The following is an 18001-nucleotide window of genomic DNA, read 5'->3' as shown; positions in this document are numbered from 1 at the left end:
ATATTAGGATATTTTAAATGATTGGTTATTTTGTCAGTTATGAATATGAAGAAAAAACAGAATCAAATCTGCTATCTAGTGTCTCATTTTTGGATCAAAATATACTCCTGTAGTAACCAAAAGTACTGAGGTACAGTATTTTCAGAGAAATGTCTCATTTGATCAAAACAGTAAGATTGGATGGAGTGTTAGAAACACGTTTGAGTAATTTCACCCTGAACAGAGTGTTACAATTCCTGTCTATTACAGCCATGCAATTCATCATAATAATATTGATGGTTCTTATATTTATTACAGCACCAGATTCTATAGAAGCTAAACAAGAAGACGATATGAGAGAAAGGTATCCTTTTTGTACAAAGATTGTAACAGCCGTTATTGAGTATTGGCATCTATGTACACTCTAATTCAAGTTGCCATATTGAAAAGCTGCATGATGGGATACTCCCATAGAAAGGTATACAGGTATGTTCCAACCAAATGGGTAACTTTTCCACAGAAAAGAATCCCAAGTATGGGGTTGATAAAATGGGAAACACCTTGTCATATTTAATAAAGGTAAGTGAGTGGATGATTATGACTGGAAATTCCTAACAATGGGTCTGTTTTTGGATTATATATGCACAGATGTTTTGAAATTGATAACAGTATTTCATTTAAGGTCATGTATATATTCAATTTCAAGCACACCTAAGCATGTTGTAATGATTAAGTACCCATACTCTAACCTGTATAGCACCTATTAAGAGCATAGGAAATATAAAAATGTGCTGTCGGCAAAACTAAGCTAGATGCAAACTAAACTATTATTGTTGCATGTTATAGATTTTAATATACAAGTGTATGATAGCAATGCCCTAATTATGTGGATATAATTACCCTGTAATGTAAACAGGTGACTATGTCACCACTCGAGGAAAATTTTGTAATAGAGACACCATCTATTGATAGCTCATATCTACATATTTTAGTTTTATTTTTAGTCAGTGTCACTAGCTTACTTATAGTTGATCTGCCATTGTTGTAACAAATTTTTTCAGCATTCTTTAACAATTGAAATTTAATTTCTTGATGAGAACAAATGTTCATAGTCAGACTGATTTAGCAAAGTTTATAGTTTTCACTTTCACTATGATGGAATAATTTCCGTGGCTCGGATTTGACTCATCATTTTTTTTGAAGCAGACTTCAACATCCACATTAGCAGTTATTGTACAATGTATATATATATTAATTTCTGTACCTTAGGCCAGTGGCCACTATACTTTGACTAAAAGCATGTATGTATAGACATAATGTAATTGTCGTATTAGGTGGAATATGACATGTACCAGTGATAGCAATACATCCTTGACTATTGGCACAGATGGCTAAAACAAGTATTTGGTGAAGCTGACAATGAAAGCACTGGACAGCTGGATGAATTTGAAGTTATACGACTTGCCAAGGAACTTAACACCGGCCTTACCACTATCAGAGTCAAGCAAAAATTCAAAGTAAGAATGAATATGTACTTGTTAGCACCTTGAGTTCTCATGAGAACAGGCCCAAAAGTGAAGATACTGGGCGAGGGTGAACAGTGTTCAATATCACAAGTGAAAAGCAGGAGAACAGCTGTATACTATTTTTGCAAACTTAATCTATCAAAACATGTGACATCTCTATAATTTATTCATGTTGTTTTTAAACACAAAAAAGAAAATGATTTTCTGTTATTTAAAGATCGTGATGACATGATATGTTCACTCTATTCCGATTTGTTTGTAAAGCTAGGTAAGTGCACAGCTGCTGTGTTTTGTGGTATGACAGGTGGAGGAAGGAAGGTACATTGATTGAACATGTAAAACATCATTACAATTCACTCAGTAGGAAATGATATCAAATGGAGTCATTTAAAGAGTTCTAATCAACGTATTGAATGTTAATGTAGTGCTATGTATATCTGTATTTGTTATGGCCTGACTGACTTATACTTATAGATTTATGAAATGTGTCAAAAAAATTAAATGACACCCTCTATGGCCAGAAAACCACACAACATCACTTCTAGTCAGATGGCTTCACCATAAGTGCAAAGCAAAATTTGGGGATCTGTACCGAATCAAATGGTTTATAGTATTTTTGTGTCAGTAATTGTCGTTTACAAGGAATCTAGACTGGACAGGATGTAGATATTAAAGTGCTGGTAGCAGGCAACATTAACACACTACTTTGCAGTTGTTCACTGGCTACTTTTCAAGAATATGTTTAAAAATCATTCATCGGTATGCAGTTTCATGTGTCTTATTCCTAGATATTACTGCCTACTTCTCACATTTCACCGGCTACTTTTAAAGGGCAAAGTTTAATCCCAGGTTATCGCTTTCATGTTAGGATTACATGGGATCATTCTTTTATTCCGGCTCAACTTTTTCTCTAGCTCTGTCAGACAACTGATTTTTACATCTAGATTTTAATCCTATTCGAAAGTGGGCCTTTAAGGATGTTATAAGGCCTAACAAAAAAAATTGTGTGGTTCCAATTACGTTCAATTTTAGAATAGGTGGGGTAGGTAGATTTTTTTTCCTAATTTTATTCTATATTTTTTTATGTTTGAATATCTAGTTCAGGTTTTCTATTGTTTTCCAAATGGTCTCTGTGTTATTTATTTCTTCCTATCAGATGTGCAGCCATTACAGATTGGAAGAATAGTTTTACATTGTCTTTTTAAGTTTGTGTGAGTTTCCGCATTCACTATTTCTCCTGAAACTTGACACAGTTTTTGAGATCTTATTATTTTTTCTCAAATACATAAAAAGAATTTAGGGTTGGCAATGAAAAACTATGTGGGGTTGGGTAACCGGAACCAAACAATTATTTTTTTTAGGCCTATTCAAAAACATAGAATGATATGAAAATGGTTACCTGTACAGTAATTTATTTTGAAGTTTGAAGTTTCAACACGTTTAAAGATTATCATGTACTTTTTACTTTAGGATGTTGTTGTGCAGTCATAAATTAAGTAACTGAAACTTGGTCTTTGAAATTCTGTATTTTGTTATCGTATCTACAGGAAATTGTCGTTGGTAAATCAAGAGACACAAGTACCAGACCTACGCTAACCTTTGCAGAGTTTCTAGAACTATTTAAGGAAATTTCTACCAGGCCAGAAATCTACTTTTTGCTAGTTAGGTAAGTCTCACACAATACGCTATTTATTTTCTCATCAAATTCCCAAACCCAAACAGGAAGCCATATTGTTCAGGTGAGCTTCCATTTCTCAAATTCCCAAACCCAAACAGGAAGCCATATTGTTTAGGTGAGCTTCCATTTCTCAAATTCCCAAACCCAAACAGGAAGCCGTATTGTTTAGGTGAGCTTCCATTTCTCAAATTCCCAAACCCAAACAGGAAGCCGTATTGTTTAGGTGAGCTTCCATTTCTCAAATTCCCAAACCCAAACAGGAAGCCGTATTGTTTAGGTGAGCTTCCATTTCTCAAATTCCCAAACCCAAGCAGGAAGCCATATTGTTTAGGTGAGCTTCCATTTCCCAAATTCCCAAACCCAAACAGGAAGCCGTATTGTTTAGGTGAGCTTCCATTTCTCAAATTCCCAAACCCAAGCAGGAAGCCATATTGTTTAGGTGAGCTTCCATTTCTCAAATTCCCAAACCCAAACAGGAAGCCATATTGTTTAGGTGAGCTTCCCAAACCCAAACAGGAAGCCGTATTGTTTAGGTGAGCTTCCATTTCTCAAATTCTCAAACCCAAACAGGAAACCGTATTGTTTAGGTGAGCTTCCATTTATCAAATCCCAAACCCAAACAGGAAGCCATATTGTTTACGTGAGCTTCCATTTCTTGGTGTGTGAAATCAGTTTTTTGAGTGTTTATGCCTTGTCCTAGTTTACCTCATGAATTATGTTTTATAGTTATGAAATAAAATCCAAAATATGATCTGTTATGATGTAGTTTGTCAGCTTTTATAGTGTTTTCCATATAAAATATACATTACAACAAAATGCGTGACATAAAACTGGGGACGTTAAACTACAGAACACAATAAAAATGAGAGAACGATTGAATAATAACAATGATGAAATGATAAAAGCTTTTGGCAGATACAAATGAAAAAAACAACAACATAGAATGCTTACATTCAGTGTTTGGTTTATGGTATTTCAATACTGAGTGAATTACAAACTATTCATTTTTTTGTAGTTCTAACAAAACAAGCACAGTAAGATGATTTGTGCCATAATAGGAATGGGATAAAAACTGAAGTGGTATTAAAATGTTATGATGTAATTCAATACCATTTTTTGACAGCCATGACAGGAAGAGAGAGATTTATGATGTCTTGTTATATCTGTATGTTGAACAAGTCTGTAATAACATAGCATTTTACAGCTAAAGGTTGATAGCGCCACTGTCTATATTGTATTCAAATCATTTCTAGCAAATTTTTAGAAGTGTATAATCAATAAAATTTGCTCCCATGGTGTTCAAGGTGTTTCCTTATGTTGAGCAAAGTCTCTCATTACACCCATTTTTTACTGGCGCCACTGTCTGTAGATTGTTCAAATGATTTGTAGTACCTTTTAGAGACTGTATTATCATAAATTTTGCACCCTTAGTGATCAAATGAGCATTGAAGGTGATAGTACTTATATTGATAACACCTGCCCAGACTCTATTGTGGCAGAAATCAAATGGCCTTTAGTAGAGACCGTTAAATGACTCACCCAATTTGACTCTGAGTTTAGGGACTTATATATTAACAGGTATATGTAGGAAGACGTTAACTTTGTTATTGGCTGAGGTTTGGTAACCCTGGTAACAGACTGGAAATCTGGTCAAACTTGAATAGATACCTTGGGGTAAAAAACAATGAAAATAAGTAGTGGTTAATATGTTTTCTTGTATATAAACACAGTACACCAGGCTTAGATATTTGTAAACATTTAGCATTTGGGAACTAGTTGAAGGCTACAAAATCACAAAATTTTCTAGTGGCAAAAATTTCTAACTAAATAATCATGTGCACGTAGAAGGTAGAATTATAGATGAGTAGATGGTGAGAAATGACATAGTTTATTCATTTCATAGAGTTGTAACATTACAAAATGACCCTGGTTGTCACTCTATAGAAGGAGCTTTCTGATTGGTCACTAAGTTACATGATAATGGCAATCTTTGGCCATGTGGGGGCATACTTCATACATAAAAAACCCCTAGGTTTCAAATGAAGAAAAATGGAATAGTATTCAGTCAAGCTTATGCATATAGATGAGAGTTTAATGAAAACCAAGTATCAAAATATTCAGGCTAAATATGTATTAATGCAAAAATGTTATGAAATAGCTTTCAAGTAGTTCAGTTATCATTAATTTTAATTTGTCAGATTTTATTGCATTCAAAACCTGTCTGGTTTTAGGTAAAAGTGTTAAATGAAACAGCACGCAACACAACAGGAGTCTAATATCCAATGAAACGGCAGGAAACACAGTAAGAGTCTAATATCCAATGAAACGGCAGGAAACACAGTAAGAGTCTAATATCCAATGAAACGACATGATACACACAGAAAGAGTCTAATTGTAAAGCCATTATAATATTTTGAAACTGCAGGAGTTTAATTGTGTCTGAAGTTGTATCGGTAGGGCTGTTGTTTAAGTGGATATAAACCCCTACAGTTTTATTAAGCAATGTGAATTTTGATTGCCGTCTTGCCCTAATTATTACAATGTCCATATTAAGCCTTGAATCAGCTAAATGTTATAAAAGCTGTCATTTGATGTCATACTTGAACACCAGAGCTGTTTTTTTCTTCCGTGACACTTGGATGGTGCCATAAAAAAGGGTGCAATTTACGACAATGTTTGATGTACTCTGCTGCCTAGACGGAACTTCTAAACCCACCATCTTGAATGATGCAACATGGGAAATAGAGTATTTGAATTAATCACTGTAATAACCATCTGTCACATTGTTTGTAAGAATAAATAGTCTACAACCAAAAGATATGGTTTCCTTTCTCTGAAATCATATTTTGTGGTAGTTCCAATTTATCCAAGTGTACAAGTAGACTGATATTGTGTAGGGTTTAATGACATAGGTTTATTATATGACAATGGGAGGGCATTGCATGTTACCCATGTTTCCATCCTATCATGTTATGTGACAGGCAAATATAGAAATACCCAAACCCTTGCAGGATAGCTACCCTTCAGATAACCAGATATTAGGTATTACAGCAACTACAAATAATTCCATAGTCCATTTTGAGCATGGTTAAGGGTTTAGTTGTAGGTTAGCTCTTGGCAGTTCCCCCTCCCCCCCCCCTCATCCCCCCATTAGTTATGATTTCTGCACTTCCTTCAAATATACACTTTTTTCATCTTTTCTTTATATATATACAAGTTTGATTTTTCTTCTAGACTGCATATATACAAGTTACATTTATATTTTTTCTTACAAGTTATGTTTCTCTTTTTTTCTTCAGATATGCAAGTTATGAATTTTTGACAACAGATGATTTGCAAATATTCCTGGAAGCAGAACAAGGGGTAGGTATAACTATAGAATTCCACTTTGTTCGCCTTAATTTGAATCCTTTGTTTTCCATTCATGTTTTACTAATCATATTCCTTCATAATGAAACAATTTCCAACCAAATAACAATTTATGTTCCATGATCTTACCTTTAATATTTATATTTTACTGTGATAGATGACTGGGGTCACAAAAGAAAAATGTCTAGAAACTATCAATAAATATGAACCTTCAGATGAAGGAAAAATCAAAGGTCACCTTGGTATAGATGGTAAGTGTTGTAAACTAACTGTATGGTTAATGTAGTATGTAAGTCGTGTGTTCATTATGGAGTAGATGAAGGAATGTCAGAAAAGTTAAAATCTGAGACTGAAATATTATTAGTGATACTCAACACACAGTGAATAACTTTATGATCTGTGATAGTTTAATACTTTCATTTGTTAAAGGCACACGGTGAATAATTTTATGATCTGTGATGGTTACAATGAATGATCATTTTTGCTCATTGCACTCAAGGGGTTGTCATCGTACAGTCAGTTATTTTGAAATCCTGCCCTTAATACAAGGCATCAATTTGTTATTATATTGCCTAGAGGGAAGAAATAAAGGTTTGATCAGGTCATTAGAAACGTAGATTTAAGTACAACCGTCCTATTGACTGTATGATTGTACACTGCGGACCTCAGTTACAGACACAATCTGTTTAATAATTCAATGATTAGGCTAAGTCTGTATTTTTAGCTTATTCTAGAAAGTATCAAGAGATTAGTGGTCTGAATTATACATCATGTACTTATGTGTATTGGGTTGGAGGTTGGATGTGTGTACTTAGGTGTATAATTGAGTTGAATGTGTGTACTTATGTGTATTGGGTTGAATGTGTGTACTTATGTGTATAATGGAGTTGAATGTGTGTACTTATGTGTATAATGGAGTTGAATGTGTGTACTTATGTGTATAATGGAGTTGAATGTGTGTACTTATGTGTATAATGGAATTGAATGTGTGTACTTATGTGTATAATGGAGTTGAATGTGTGTACTTCTGTGTATAATGGAGTTGAATGTGTGTACTTATGTATATAATGAAGTTGAATGTGTGTACTTATGTGTATAATGGAGTTGAATGTGTGTACTTATGTATATAATGAAGTTGAATGTGTGTACTTATGTGTATAATGGAGTTGATGTGTGTACTTATGTGTATAATGGAGTTGAATGTGTGTACTTATGTATATAATGGAGTTGAATGTGTGTACTTATGTGTATAATGGAGTTGAATGTGTGTACTTATGTGTATTGGGTTGGATGTGTGTACATATGTGTATAATGGAGTTGAATGTGTGTACTTCTGTGTATAATGGAGTTGAATGCATGTACTTATGTATATAATGAAGTTGAATGTGTGTACTTATGTGTATAATGAAGTTGAATGTGTGTACTTATGTGTATAATGAAGTTGAATGTGTGTACTTATGTATATAATGGAGTTGAATGCATGTACTTATGTGTATAATGAAGTTGAATGTGTGTACTTATGTGTATAATGGAGTTGAATGTGTGTACTTATGTGTATAATGGAGTTGAATGTGTGTACTTCTGTGTATAATGGAGTTGAATGTGTGTACTTATGTATATAATGAAGTTGAATGTGTGTACTTATGTGTATAATGGAGTTGAATGTGTGTACTTATGTATATAATGAAGTTGAATGTGTGTACTTATGTGTATAATGGAGTTGAATGTGTGTACTTATGTGTATAATGGAGTTGAATGTGTGTACTTATGTGTATAATGGAATTGAATGTGTGTACTTCTGTGTATAATGGAATTGAATGTGTGTACTTATGTGTATTGGGTTGGATGTGTGTACATATGTGTATAATGGAGTTGAATGTGTGTACTTCTGTGTATAATGGAGTTGAATGCATGTACTTATGTATATAATGAAGTTGAATGTGTGTACTTATGTGTATAATGGAGTTGAATGTGTGTACTTATGTGTATAATGGAGTTGAATGTGTGTACTTATGTGTATAATGGAATTGAATGTGTGTACTTATGTGTATAATGGAGTTGAATGTGTGTACTTCTGTGTATAATGGAGTTGAATGTGTGTACTTATGTATATAATGAAGTTGAATGTGTGTACTTATGTGTATAATGGAGTTGAATGTGTGTACTTATGTATATAATGAAGTTGAATGTGTGTACTTATGTGTATAATGGAGTTGAATGTGTGTACTTATGTGTATAATGGAGTTGAATGTGTGTACTTATGTATATAATGAAGTTGAATGTGTGTACTTATGTGTATAATGGAGTTGAATGTGTGTACTTATGTGTATAATGGAGTTGAATGTGTGTACTTCTGTGTATAATGAAGTTGAATGTGTGTACTTATGTGTACCATATGGAGTTGGATGTGTGTACATTTGTATATAATGAAGTTGAATGTGTGTACTTATGTGTATAATGGAATTGAATGTGTGTACTTCTGTGTATAATGGAATTGAATGTGTGTACTTATGTGTATAATGGAATTGAATGTGTGTACTTATGTGTATAATGGAGTTGAATGTGTGTACTTATGTGTACCATATGGAGTTGGATGTGTGTACATAATGTATATAATGAAGTTGAATGTGTGTACATGTGTATTGGGTTAGAGGTTGAATATATGTACTTTAATAGGTGTATAATGGATTTGGATATACCCCTTGGCTCCACAGTTCAATTGTCCTAACATTTTTATAAGTTTACGGTTGTTGGTGATTGTACAGTCTTCAACTAGTTCTCAAAGATTAATTTTTACTAATTACCAGACTGATAAATTGTGTTCATCCACAAGAAGGTATTTTAGTTACTCAGTATTTTTGTGTTTTTGTTTTCCAGCGAAAATAGCAAAAATAAGTCTTTAGTGAAAATTTTTGTTTGAAATTCCTCTGTACATGTCATTTGTACTCATTGCCATCTTGTCAACCAAAAGTTGAAAGATGTGATTTGTATGACTCACCTAGGTGGTCAAAAGTAAGGTAGCAAGAATTCAGAACATTTTAACCATGGATACGATACATGCAGTCATGAAATGATCTCAAGTCTAGTAATGGTATATTTGTTGTGCTAATAGAAAGACTAACTTGTACTTTTCAGGGTTTACACGATATCTTATGTCAGAAGAGTGTGATATTTTTGATCCTTCTCACCAGACTGTTTGTCAAGATATGGTTCAACCTCTGTCACATTACTTTGTAGCTGCATCCCATAATACGTAAGATTCATGGTTATTATTTCTCATGCAAATAGTAAAGTCTGAATACAGGTTTTGCTGACTATCTATATAAAGATTGTATACTGAAGTGTCTGGCCTGATAGGAATGAGATGAGGGATTCGATTTGCTTGATCACGAGCCACAAAATCCACTTTGAAGTTTTATCATACAAACAACAACCAAAAAACCCATTTCATATCATATATTTACATATACCTGACCTGGGGTTGATGGGGTATGGGGGGGGGGGGGGGGGGGGGTTGCACATTTTGTACAACCAAGAGTCACAAAATCCACTTTGAAGTTTATCACACATACAGTATGCTATGTCATGTATGTACATGTGCCTGACCAGGGATTGGGATGGGTTGGTGGCAGCACATTTTATGCAACCAAAGTCAGTGGGCGATCTAGTTAGAATTAATTTTTATCATATTGAGAACAAAGAAAACCACCTATCAATATTTGCACACGCCTGAACTAGAAGGTGGCAGGAGCAGGAGGTGGGGCACATTTTGTATGATGACCATGAGCCACAAATCCACATTAAAGTTTTATCATACAGACATCCACAAAAAAACTAAACAACTTGTCATGTCATTACAAGTGAAAATTACTATCGGTACTCACAGAGTCAAAAGATTTCTTGGAAGTGAAATGTAAATTTTTGCCGACATCTCATCACCATTGTCATGGGTGTACAACATCCTTGCATATCTTATCATATATTCACAAAATTTAGTATGTAATTTGAAAATAAGATAAAGAAAGTCACGACAGAACTGAAAGCAGCACTATACAAATCACAATAACAATACAAACAAAGTAAGTTGATAAGTTTCGAGGAAACTATTTCTATGGCCCTCACCATAAACGTTTTTTCTGTTGCTTTCAAAGATTGTGTATACAATTCTTTTCTGGTGTAAAAGTAATAATGCTTTGTAAAAATGCTTTATTTCCCAGATTCAAAAAGGCATTATAATAAAATACAAATACATAAGAAAATTCATACTTATTTCAACAAGATGGGAAAAAAGGGAAAATGGAAATTAGTTGCCTGGCAACTAGTCAAGTCCTTTCCCAAGAAGTAAATTTCAAGTCAAGTACAGTACAGTATATGTGATTTCTATAAATCTTATAGTGTAATTTTCTTTTCAGTTATTTAACAGAGGACCAACTGAAAGGACCTTCCAGTGTTGAAGGATACATCAGGGCTTTACAAAGAGGCTGCAGATGGGTAGAATGTAAGTTATGTTATATTTTATAGTTTCATTGCATCCCTTGCTACATGATAGATGTTCCACTCATTGATCAGAGTTATTGTAACTTCTGGAATATTTGCGAATCTAATGGTGTATCTTGCTACGTACCTGCAGGCAATATAAGTGTTGCCATGGTATCCATTGGTTTGAGTACAAACATCTAAGATATTTGCCAGTCTCTTGATGTAGGTTGTCACCTGCAGGCAATATGAATGTTGCCATGGTGACCATTGATTTGAATACAAACATCTCAGATACAAACCTGTTCAGTGAAACTTATCGTAGTTGTTACAAGTGGGAAACAAAAATATTGTGATGTTTTTTTGGTCTTGTACTGTACTGTGAGGTTCTTTCTTATATTCTTCTCAGTGTTTGGTTATCATCTAAGATTCAGAATTAAAATTCAATGACAAGTATGAATAAATTATGTTAATTTATATATCACTTGCAGTGGATTGTTGGGACGGACCTCAGAATGAACCAATTATTTACCATGGCCACACCTTGACCAGTAAGATTTTATTCAAAGCAGCTGTCCAGGCTATCAATGAATATGCATTTACAGCATCACAGTGAGTACTTGCATTATTTTAGACATTTGGATTACAGAAAATCAGTGAGGTAATATATTATGTTAGAATTATACATCATACCATGTACATGTACACATTGAGAATTGAAATATGGAATTTATACCCTTGTCAAAGTTTCAAACTGCGTGTATCATAGCAAGAATATTATAATCTGAGCATAATGTCCAATCAAATTGCATGTATCATAGCAAGCATATTATAATCTGAACATGATGTCCAATCAAATTGCATGTATCATAGCAAGCATATTATAATCTGAACATGATGTCCAATCAACTTGCATGTATCATAGCAAGCATATTATAATAACAATATATCGTGTTGTCCAATCACATTGCATTTATTATAGCAAACTTTTAGTGATAATTATTCATCAGAAACATATTCTTGATGTTAAACTTAGGAAAAATAAAGACAAAAAGCATACTTCATCTTACAAAGTTATCATATTTATCACCAGTCTCCATTGGTAAATTATTTGACAATAACTTTTCTTTGTTTTCAGATATCCTCTTTTTGTATCACTTGAAATCCATTGTTGTCCTGACCAGCAAAAACTAATAGTACAAGGCCTTACATCAATATTCCAAGGTAAGTACTTACCAACAAAAACTAATAGTCCAAGGCCTTACATCAATATTCCAAGGTAAGCACTTACCAACAAAAACTAATAGTACAAGGCCTTACATCAATATTCCAAGGTAAGTACTTACCAACAAAACTAATAGTACAAGGCCTTACATCAATATTCCAAGGTAAGTACTTACCAACAGAAACTAATAGTACAAGGCCTTACATCAATATTCCAAGGTAAGTACTTACCAACAGAAACTAATAGTACAAGGCCTTACATCAATATTCCAAGGTAAGTACTTACCAACAAAAACTAATAGTATAAGGCCTTACATCAATATTCCAAGGTAAGTACTTACCAACAGAAACTAATAGTACAAGGCCTTACATCAATATTCCAAGGTAAGTACTTACCAACAAAAACTAGTAGTATAAGGCCTTACATCAATATTCCAAGGTAAGTACTTACCTGATGGTGTGCTTGAAATGAACTGAGTAATTTGATGGGTTCTTTGTTTTCTACTTTACAACACAGAAAAACTGTATCAAGATCCTCCCGGGTCAGATAAAAATTATTTACCAAGTCCAGAAGAACTGAAAGGAAAAATAATACTTAAGGTAATTATTAATTGATGAAAAATTATAATAATCTTTATTTATACTGGATATATTAAATTTTCATAATCTATTTTTTCATAGACTTTTCTCTCAAGAAGTCCAGTGAGAGTTGATCCTCATGGGTTCATAGTTAATGCAGGAGGAAACTAAAAACATGTGTTGTTTGGTAGAGTCACACTAAATGACACTTATTTACAGTGTGGTAAATTTATGTCATATATCATATCATATCACATCACTTCACATCACACCACATCACATCACATCACTTCACATCACACCACATCACATCACATCACATCACATCACATCACTTCATATCATATCACATATCACATCACTTCATATCATTTCATATGACATCATATCATATCACATCATATCACATCACTTCATATCACATCATATCATATCACATCATATCACATCACTTCACATCACATCATATCACATCACATCACATCACATCACTTCATATCATATCACATCATATCACATCACTTCATATCACTTCATATCACATCACTTCATATCATTTCATATCATACGGTATCACATTACTTCATAACACATCCCATCACATCACATCACATCTTATATATATTATAATATATCCACATATCATAATCTACATTGTGATGTCAGGGAAAGAAGTTATCAGTTGATTGCACTGAAGATGAAGGAGAAGTGACGGAGGAAGATGAAGGCACAGATAATGATAAAAAGAAACTTAAAAAGGTAATTTAATTTACTATGTACCATGAATAAATTTACTGTAAAACTTGATATTATGTGTTATTCATTTGATTGTACTAATGTCTCTACTTTATTAGCATTTTGTCTCGACAAACGCTGCCTTTGAAATCAAAATCTTGCCAAAAATAAAACAACTGACAACAGTTTTTTTGTTGTATTTTACCTTTTTTTTGTCTTGGATAGGATGGGTTGAAGAAGTTTACCTTGATAAAGGAACTGTCTGATCTTATTACTATTTGTAAATCTGTCAGGTTTGAAGACTTCCATGAGTCCGCTCAAAAACGTAAGATATTTATATATGTTTACATTGCTTGAATGTTATCACACAACATTCATATCTTTTGATGTGAATGGCTGAAAGTATGGATGTGGCTAAGATTACAATTCCAGTCAGGTATATTACTGCCATTAGTACATTTGACTGTATTGATTACTGCTATCAACTTAAACATGGTCTTTGGTGATAATTTAATACCTTGGTAACTTATTCAATGTTCAGATTTTGTCCTGCAAGGGTTTATGGGAAAACCTTTGATGATGACATCACAAATACCCCAATCTCTTTGTCTCTAACAAAGACAACGATTGTCAATACAGAGAAAGGGGTATTTCTGATGTCATCACCAGATATTTTTCCATAAACCCTGCAGGAAATTTCAGGAAATATTGTTTATGATCTTCTGAATGATGACACTATGTCTCTTGGTACGTTAGAAATTAGAAAAAACACTTTTCCTCAAATGTCTTACCAACAGTCTTGTTGGTAACAACAGTAAACAATGGTGAAAAATTAGAAGTTTATCTGGCAGAAACCAAGTGTTGACTTAATTATACCACAATAAATAATTGTGAAAAATTATAAGTTTATCTGTATCAAAGTAGCAGTCTGATTTATGAGGAAAAATAATAATGTCTGATGGCCATGTCAGTTTATACAACCAGTAACAGACTAGCATGAACAATGGAAATTATTAAAAAAGGGAAGCTTGTATGCCAAGTAATACTAAACCTAATTCATTTGGAAGTAAGGAGACTTGTGTTACATTTCATGGTTCAATAAATACAGTTTATAGCCTCTACAGGTGTACAGGAAATGCCAGGGAACTTGAAATTCATTTGTAATGTGAGCTATTATGTAAAAACTGTTCTTATCAAACCATGAAATGTAATACATGTCTCTGTACTTCCAACATATTGTGCCTAGTGTTATTAATACAATTATTTGGCTCACTTTCCCTGTTTGTCACAAGTTCCACTTGTTCATGCTAGTCTGTCTCTGATTGTCTTTAGTGTTACAAATACAGTGAGTATCAAATGACAACATCTGATGAGAAATAACGATGTAATGATACCCTAGCAAACAGAAAAAGTCACTGTTTGGTCTAGTCTTTTTTTACATGTAATGAATTTAAAGCATTAGTGTCAGCTTGTCAGTGCAATCTGATTAAAATCCGATGTAGATGTCATCTAATCGTTTGTTGTTATTTTACATCGGTATTTTTGCTTGAATTGACCTTCATGATACATTTATGTTTTCGTCTTGATGGCCGACATCTACATCGGATTTTAATCAGATTACTTGTCAGTGGTGCCACAATGACTACATAAGCATCATTCCTTTCTTTAGGACCATCTGATTCGATAGCTCAGACTAGCAGACAACTGTTTTTATCATCTATTTGTTAATCCTAATCTGACATGCATGGGCTTTCACAACGTAAATGTATTTATTTTGGCACTTGAAATATTTAGCAGAATAACAATTTAAGGAATGTGTCAGGTGCATTTAAATTTAGCAGACAATGCAAGTGGAAACTAGACACTACCTGTAAGTAATCGATGTGGTTGGCCCACAGTATTCAATGAAACCATTGTTGACACCTTTCACTACAGCTGAATACAGAAATATGACAACTTGTCACATAAATCAGCATGACTTGTTTCCATGGAAAAAGTGTTTGCACATATTCAGCTAAAATAAATCCAGTGCCAAAAAATACACAACTACAGTATATAGAATTATGTACTCTCTGCTACATTCTCTGTCTCTCCTATGTTGGTATACTATAAATTTTGTAATTTTTCAGTCTTCAGCTAGTTCCCAAAGACTAATTTTCACAAATTACCAGTCTAGTATATTGTGTTCATGTACAAGAAGACATTTTAGTCACTACTTATCTTTGCATTTTTTAATTTACAGTATTTATCCTTCTATTTTCAATATTTACTTCTGGGAAACTTTTGGAAATTATTTTCATACACTGTCAATGTCTCTATGTGATGTATCATTTAATCCATACTTTCCCATGATTTTGCAGAGAAATTCTGGGAGATAAGTTCACTAAGTGAAGGTGTTGCAAGTAAATTTGCAAACCTCTGTCCAGAAGAGTTTGTTAACCATACCAAAAGATTCTTTACACGAATTTATCCAAATGCCATACGAGTTGATTCCAGCAATTATAATCCACAAGACCTTTGGAATAGTGGTTGCCAAATAGGTAATTAATATAACCTTTAGTCATAGCATATATTGATGTGTATCATAGTGTGTGTGTGTGTGTGTGTGTGTGTGTGTGTGTGTGTGTGTGTGTGTGTGTTTATTTATTTATGTGTGTGTGTGTCTGTGTGTGTCTGTGTGTGTGTGTTTTTTTTTGTGTGTGTATGTGTATGTCTGTGTCTGTGTGTGTGTATGCATGCACGGATGTGTGTATGTGTAACAGTATGTGTGTCACAGTGTGTGTGTGTATGTATATGTTTGTGTGTGTGTACTACACTGAAAGATTCATTGATATTGATGTTCTTTTCTTTGAGACCAAGTCTTTGTGTATCCTGATAACTGTTTTGATGCTCAGATTCTATTCCTAATCTGATATTGTTGTCTATCATCATGATGGCAAGTCAACAGGTCTGTGTGCATTGATTTCAATTTGTAGTCCGTCATAGATAGTACTGTAACACTTGACTATATTTGAATGGGAAAAAACTGATCTTTTCAATTTGATTTGTGTTGTTTTGACAGTCACTCAAAATTACCAAACTCCAGGTTTAATGATGGACTTGTATGAAGGTCGGTTCAAGCAAAATGGTTGTTGTGGCTATGTACTGAAACCAGCTGTAATGAGAGAAGGTAAAGTTTTTCTGGTAAAAAATCTCACAACTAAACTGTATGGGTAACATGCCCATGACATATCAAAGTAATTGGCCAAGTAGTTTTTGACGTCGGTGGCCAATCGGTTAGCTCGTATGCCGCTTACCTCTGCAGCCTGGGTCCGAACCCGCCTGGTATCGGCTGGGTTTGATTAAATTTACCATGCTGTAAGTAAGAAGAGTGTCGTTCAGTTTGACTCTACCGAACAACACAGGTTTTCCCCGGGTACTCCGGTTTCCTCCTGCATTAACACTGAACTTTCCTCCTGTTATTGGGCAATACCTGTTTGGATGGTTAATAAATAAATAAATAAATAAATATAAAGACCTACTCTACATATAAATAGGGGTCAGATTAAGATAACACTCATTATGCTAGATGACGTTGACCATGAAATACGCTCACAGAGCTTTTAGCGTATTTCTTATGACTTCAGTGATCATTCCATTTACATTTTGCAGTCTTCCAGTATTTACACTATCTTGATCACAGAGTGATAACCTGTGGGTAATAACAAAGGCACGTCACTCTTCTTCTACTTGTGTAATCTACCACATCGAACAACAAAAGTAATAGTCTGTGTCTATCTTAGTAAGCTGAAACCTTGATTGCCGCTGTCATAGTACCCCCCCCCCCCAAAATAATTGCCGGGGGGGGGGGGGGGGGGGGGGGTTTCTTGAGAATTCTGATGGTGTGCAGGGCCTGCAAAATTGTTTGATAGTGCTCAGGAGGGGGTAGGGCTGTGAAAAAATTAACCAACCTATGTTTACCTTACCCCCCCCCCCCCCACCCGTTGTAAATTCTGCTTGCTATCTTACCTGAGGTTCAAGAAATCAATTTTAATCTCTCTTATTGTTCTCTCTTTGTACAGAAATTGCATTTTTCAGTGCAAATACCAAAGAGATAATACCAGGCGTTTCGCCACAAATACTGCATATCAAAATTATTAGTGGACAACAATTTCCTAAACCAAAGGGATCAGGAGCAAAGGGAGATGTAAGTGTCTAATTGGTTAAGATATAGTTACAATGTATCAATACAAACATCTGATTGGTTTAATTATAGTTACAATGTATCAATTCAACATCTGATTGGTTTAATTATAGCTAAATGTATCAATATAGCTGTAGTTAACATCCAATTGGTGAAATTATAGCTATGGTATATCAATTCAACATCACATTGGTTCCATTAGTTAAAATTGTAACATGCAAACAAGCTTTTGAATAGCTACCTTGTAGCAAT

At 33.9% G+C, this 18001-nt stretch overlaps 1 protein-coding gene across 1 annotated transcript in view; it reads left to right on the top strand.

Moving 5' to 3' along the window:
* LOC144441133 (inactive phospholipase C-like protein 2) overlaps positions 1-18001 on the top strand; it is a 98745-nt gene that overhangs the window by 70205 nt on the left and 10539 nt on the right. The window contains exons 5-19 of the mRNA XM_078130666.1: positions 298-343; positions 1367-1496; positions 3053-3171; positions 6483-6546; positions 6710-6803; positions 9688-9805; positions 10965-11050; positions 11520-11640; positions 12167-12252; positions 12770-12852; positions 13498-13590; positions 13792-13891; positions 15927-16106; positions 16628-16735; positions 17628-17752. Coding sequence (XP_077986792.1) covers positions 298-343; positions 1367-1496; positions 3053-3171; positions 6483-6546; positions 6710-6803; positions 9688-9805; positions 10965-11050; positions 11520-11640; positions 12167-12252; positions 12770-12852; positions 13498-13590; positions 13792-13891; positions 15927-16106; positions 16628-16735; positions 17628-17752 — 1553 coding nt within the window. The remainder of the gene's footprint in view (positions 1-297; positions 344-1366; positions 1497-3052; positions 3172-6482; positions 6547-6709; positions 6804-9687; positions 9806-10964; positions 11051-11519; positions 11641-12166; positions 12253-12769; positions 12853-13497; positions 13591-13791; positions 13892-15926; positions 16107-16627; positions 16736-17627; positions 17753-18001) is intronic.

The sequence above is a fragment of the Glandiceps talaboti genome, chromosome 10, assembly GCF_964340395.1.
Source record: "Glandiceps talaboti chromosome 10, keGlaTala1.1, whole genome shotgun sequence".
Taxonomy (NCBI): domain Eukaryota; kingdom Metazoa; phylum Hemichordata; class Enteropneusta; family Spengelidae; genus Glandiceps; species Glandiceps talaboti.
Note: the sequence above shows the minus strand (reverse complement) of the source record. Positions and strands in the feature narration are given on the sequence as shown.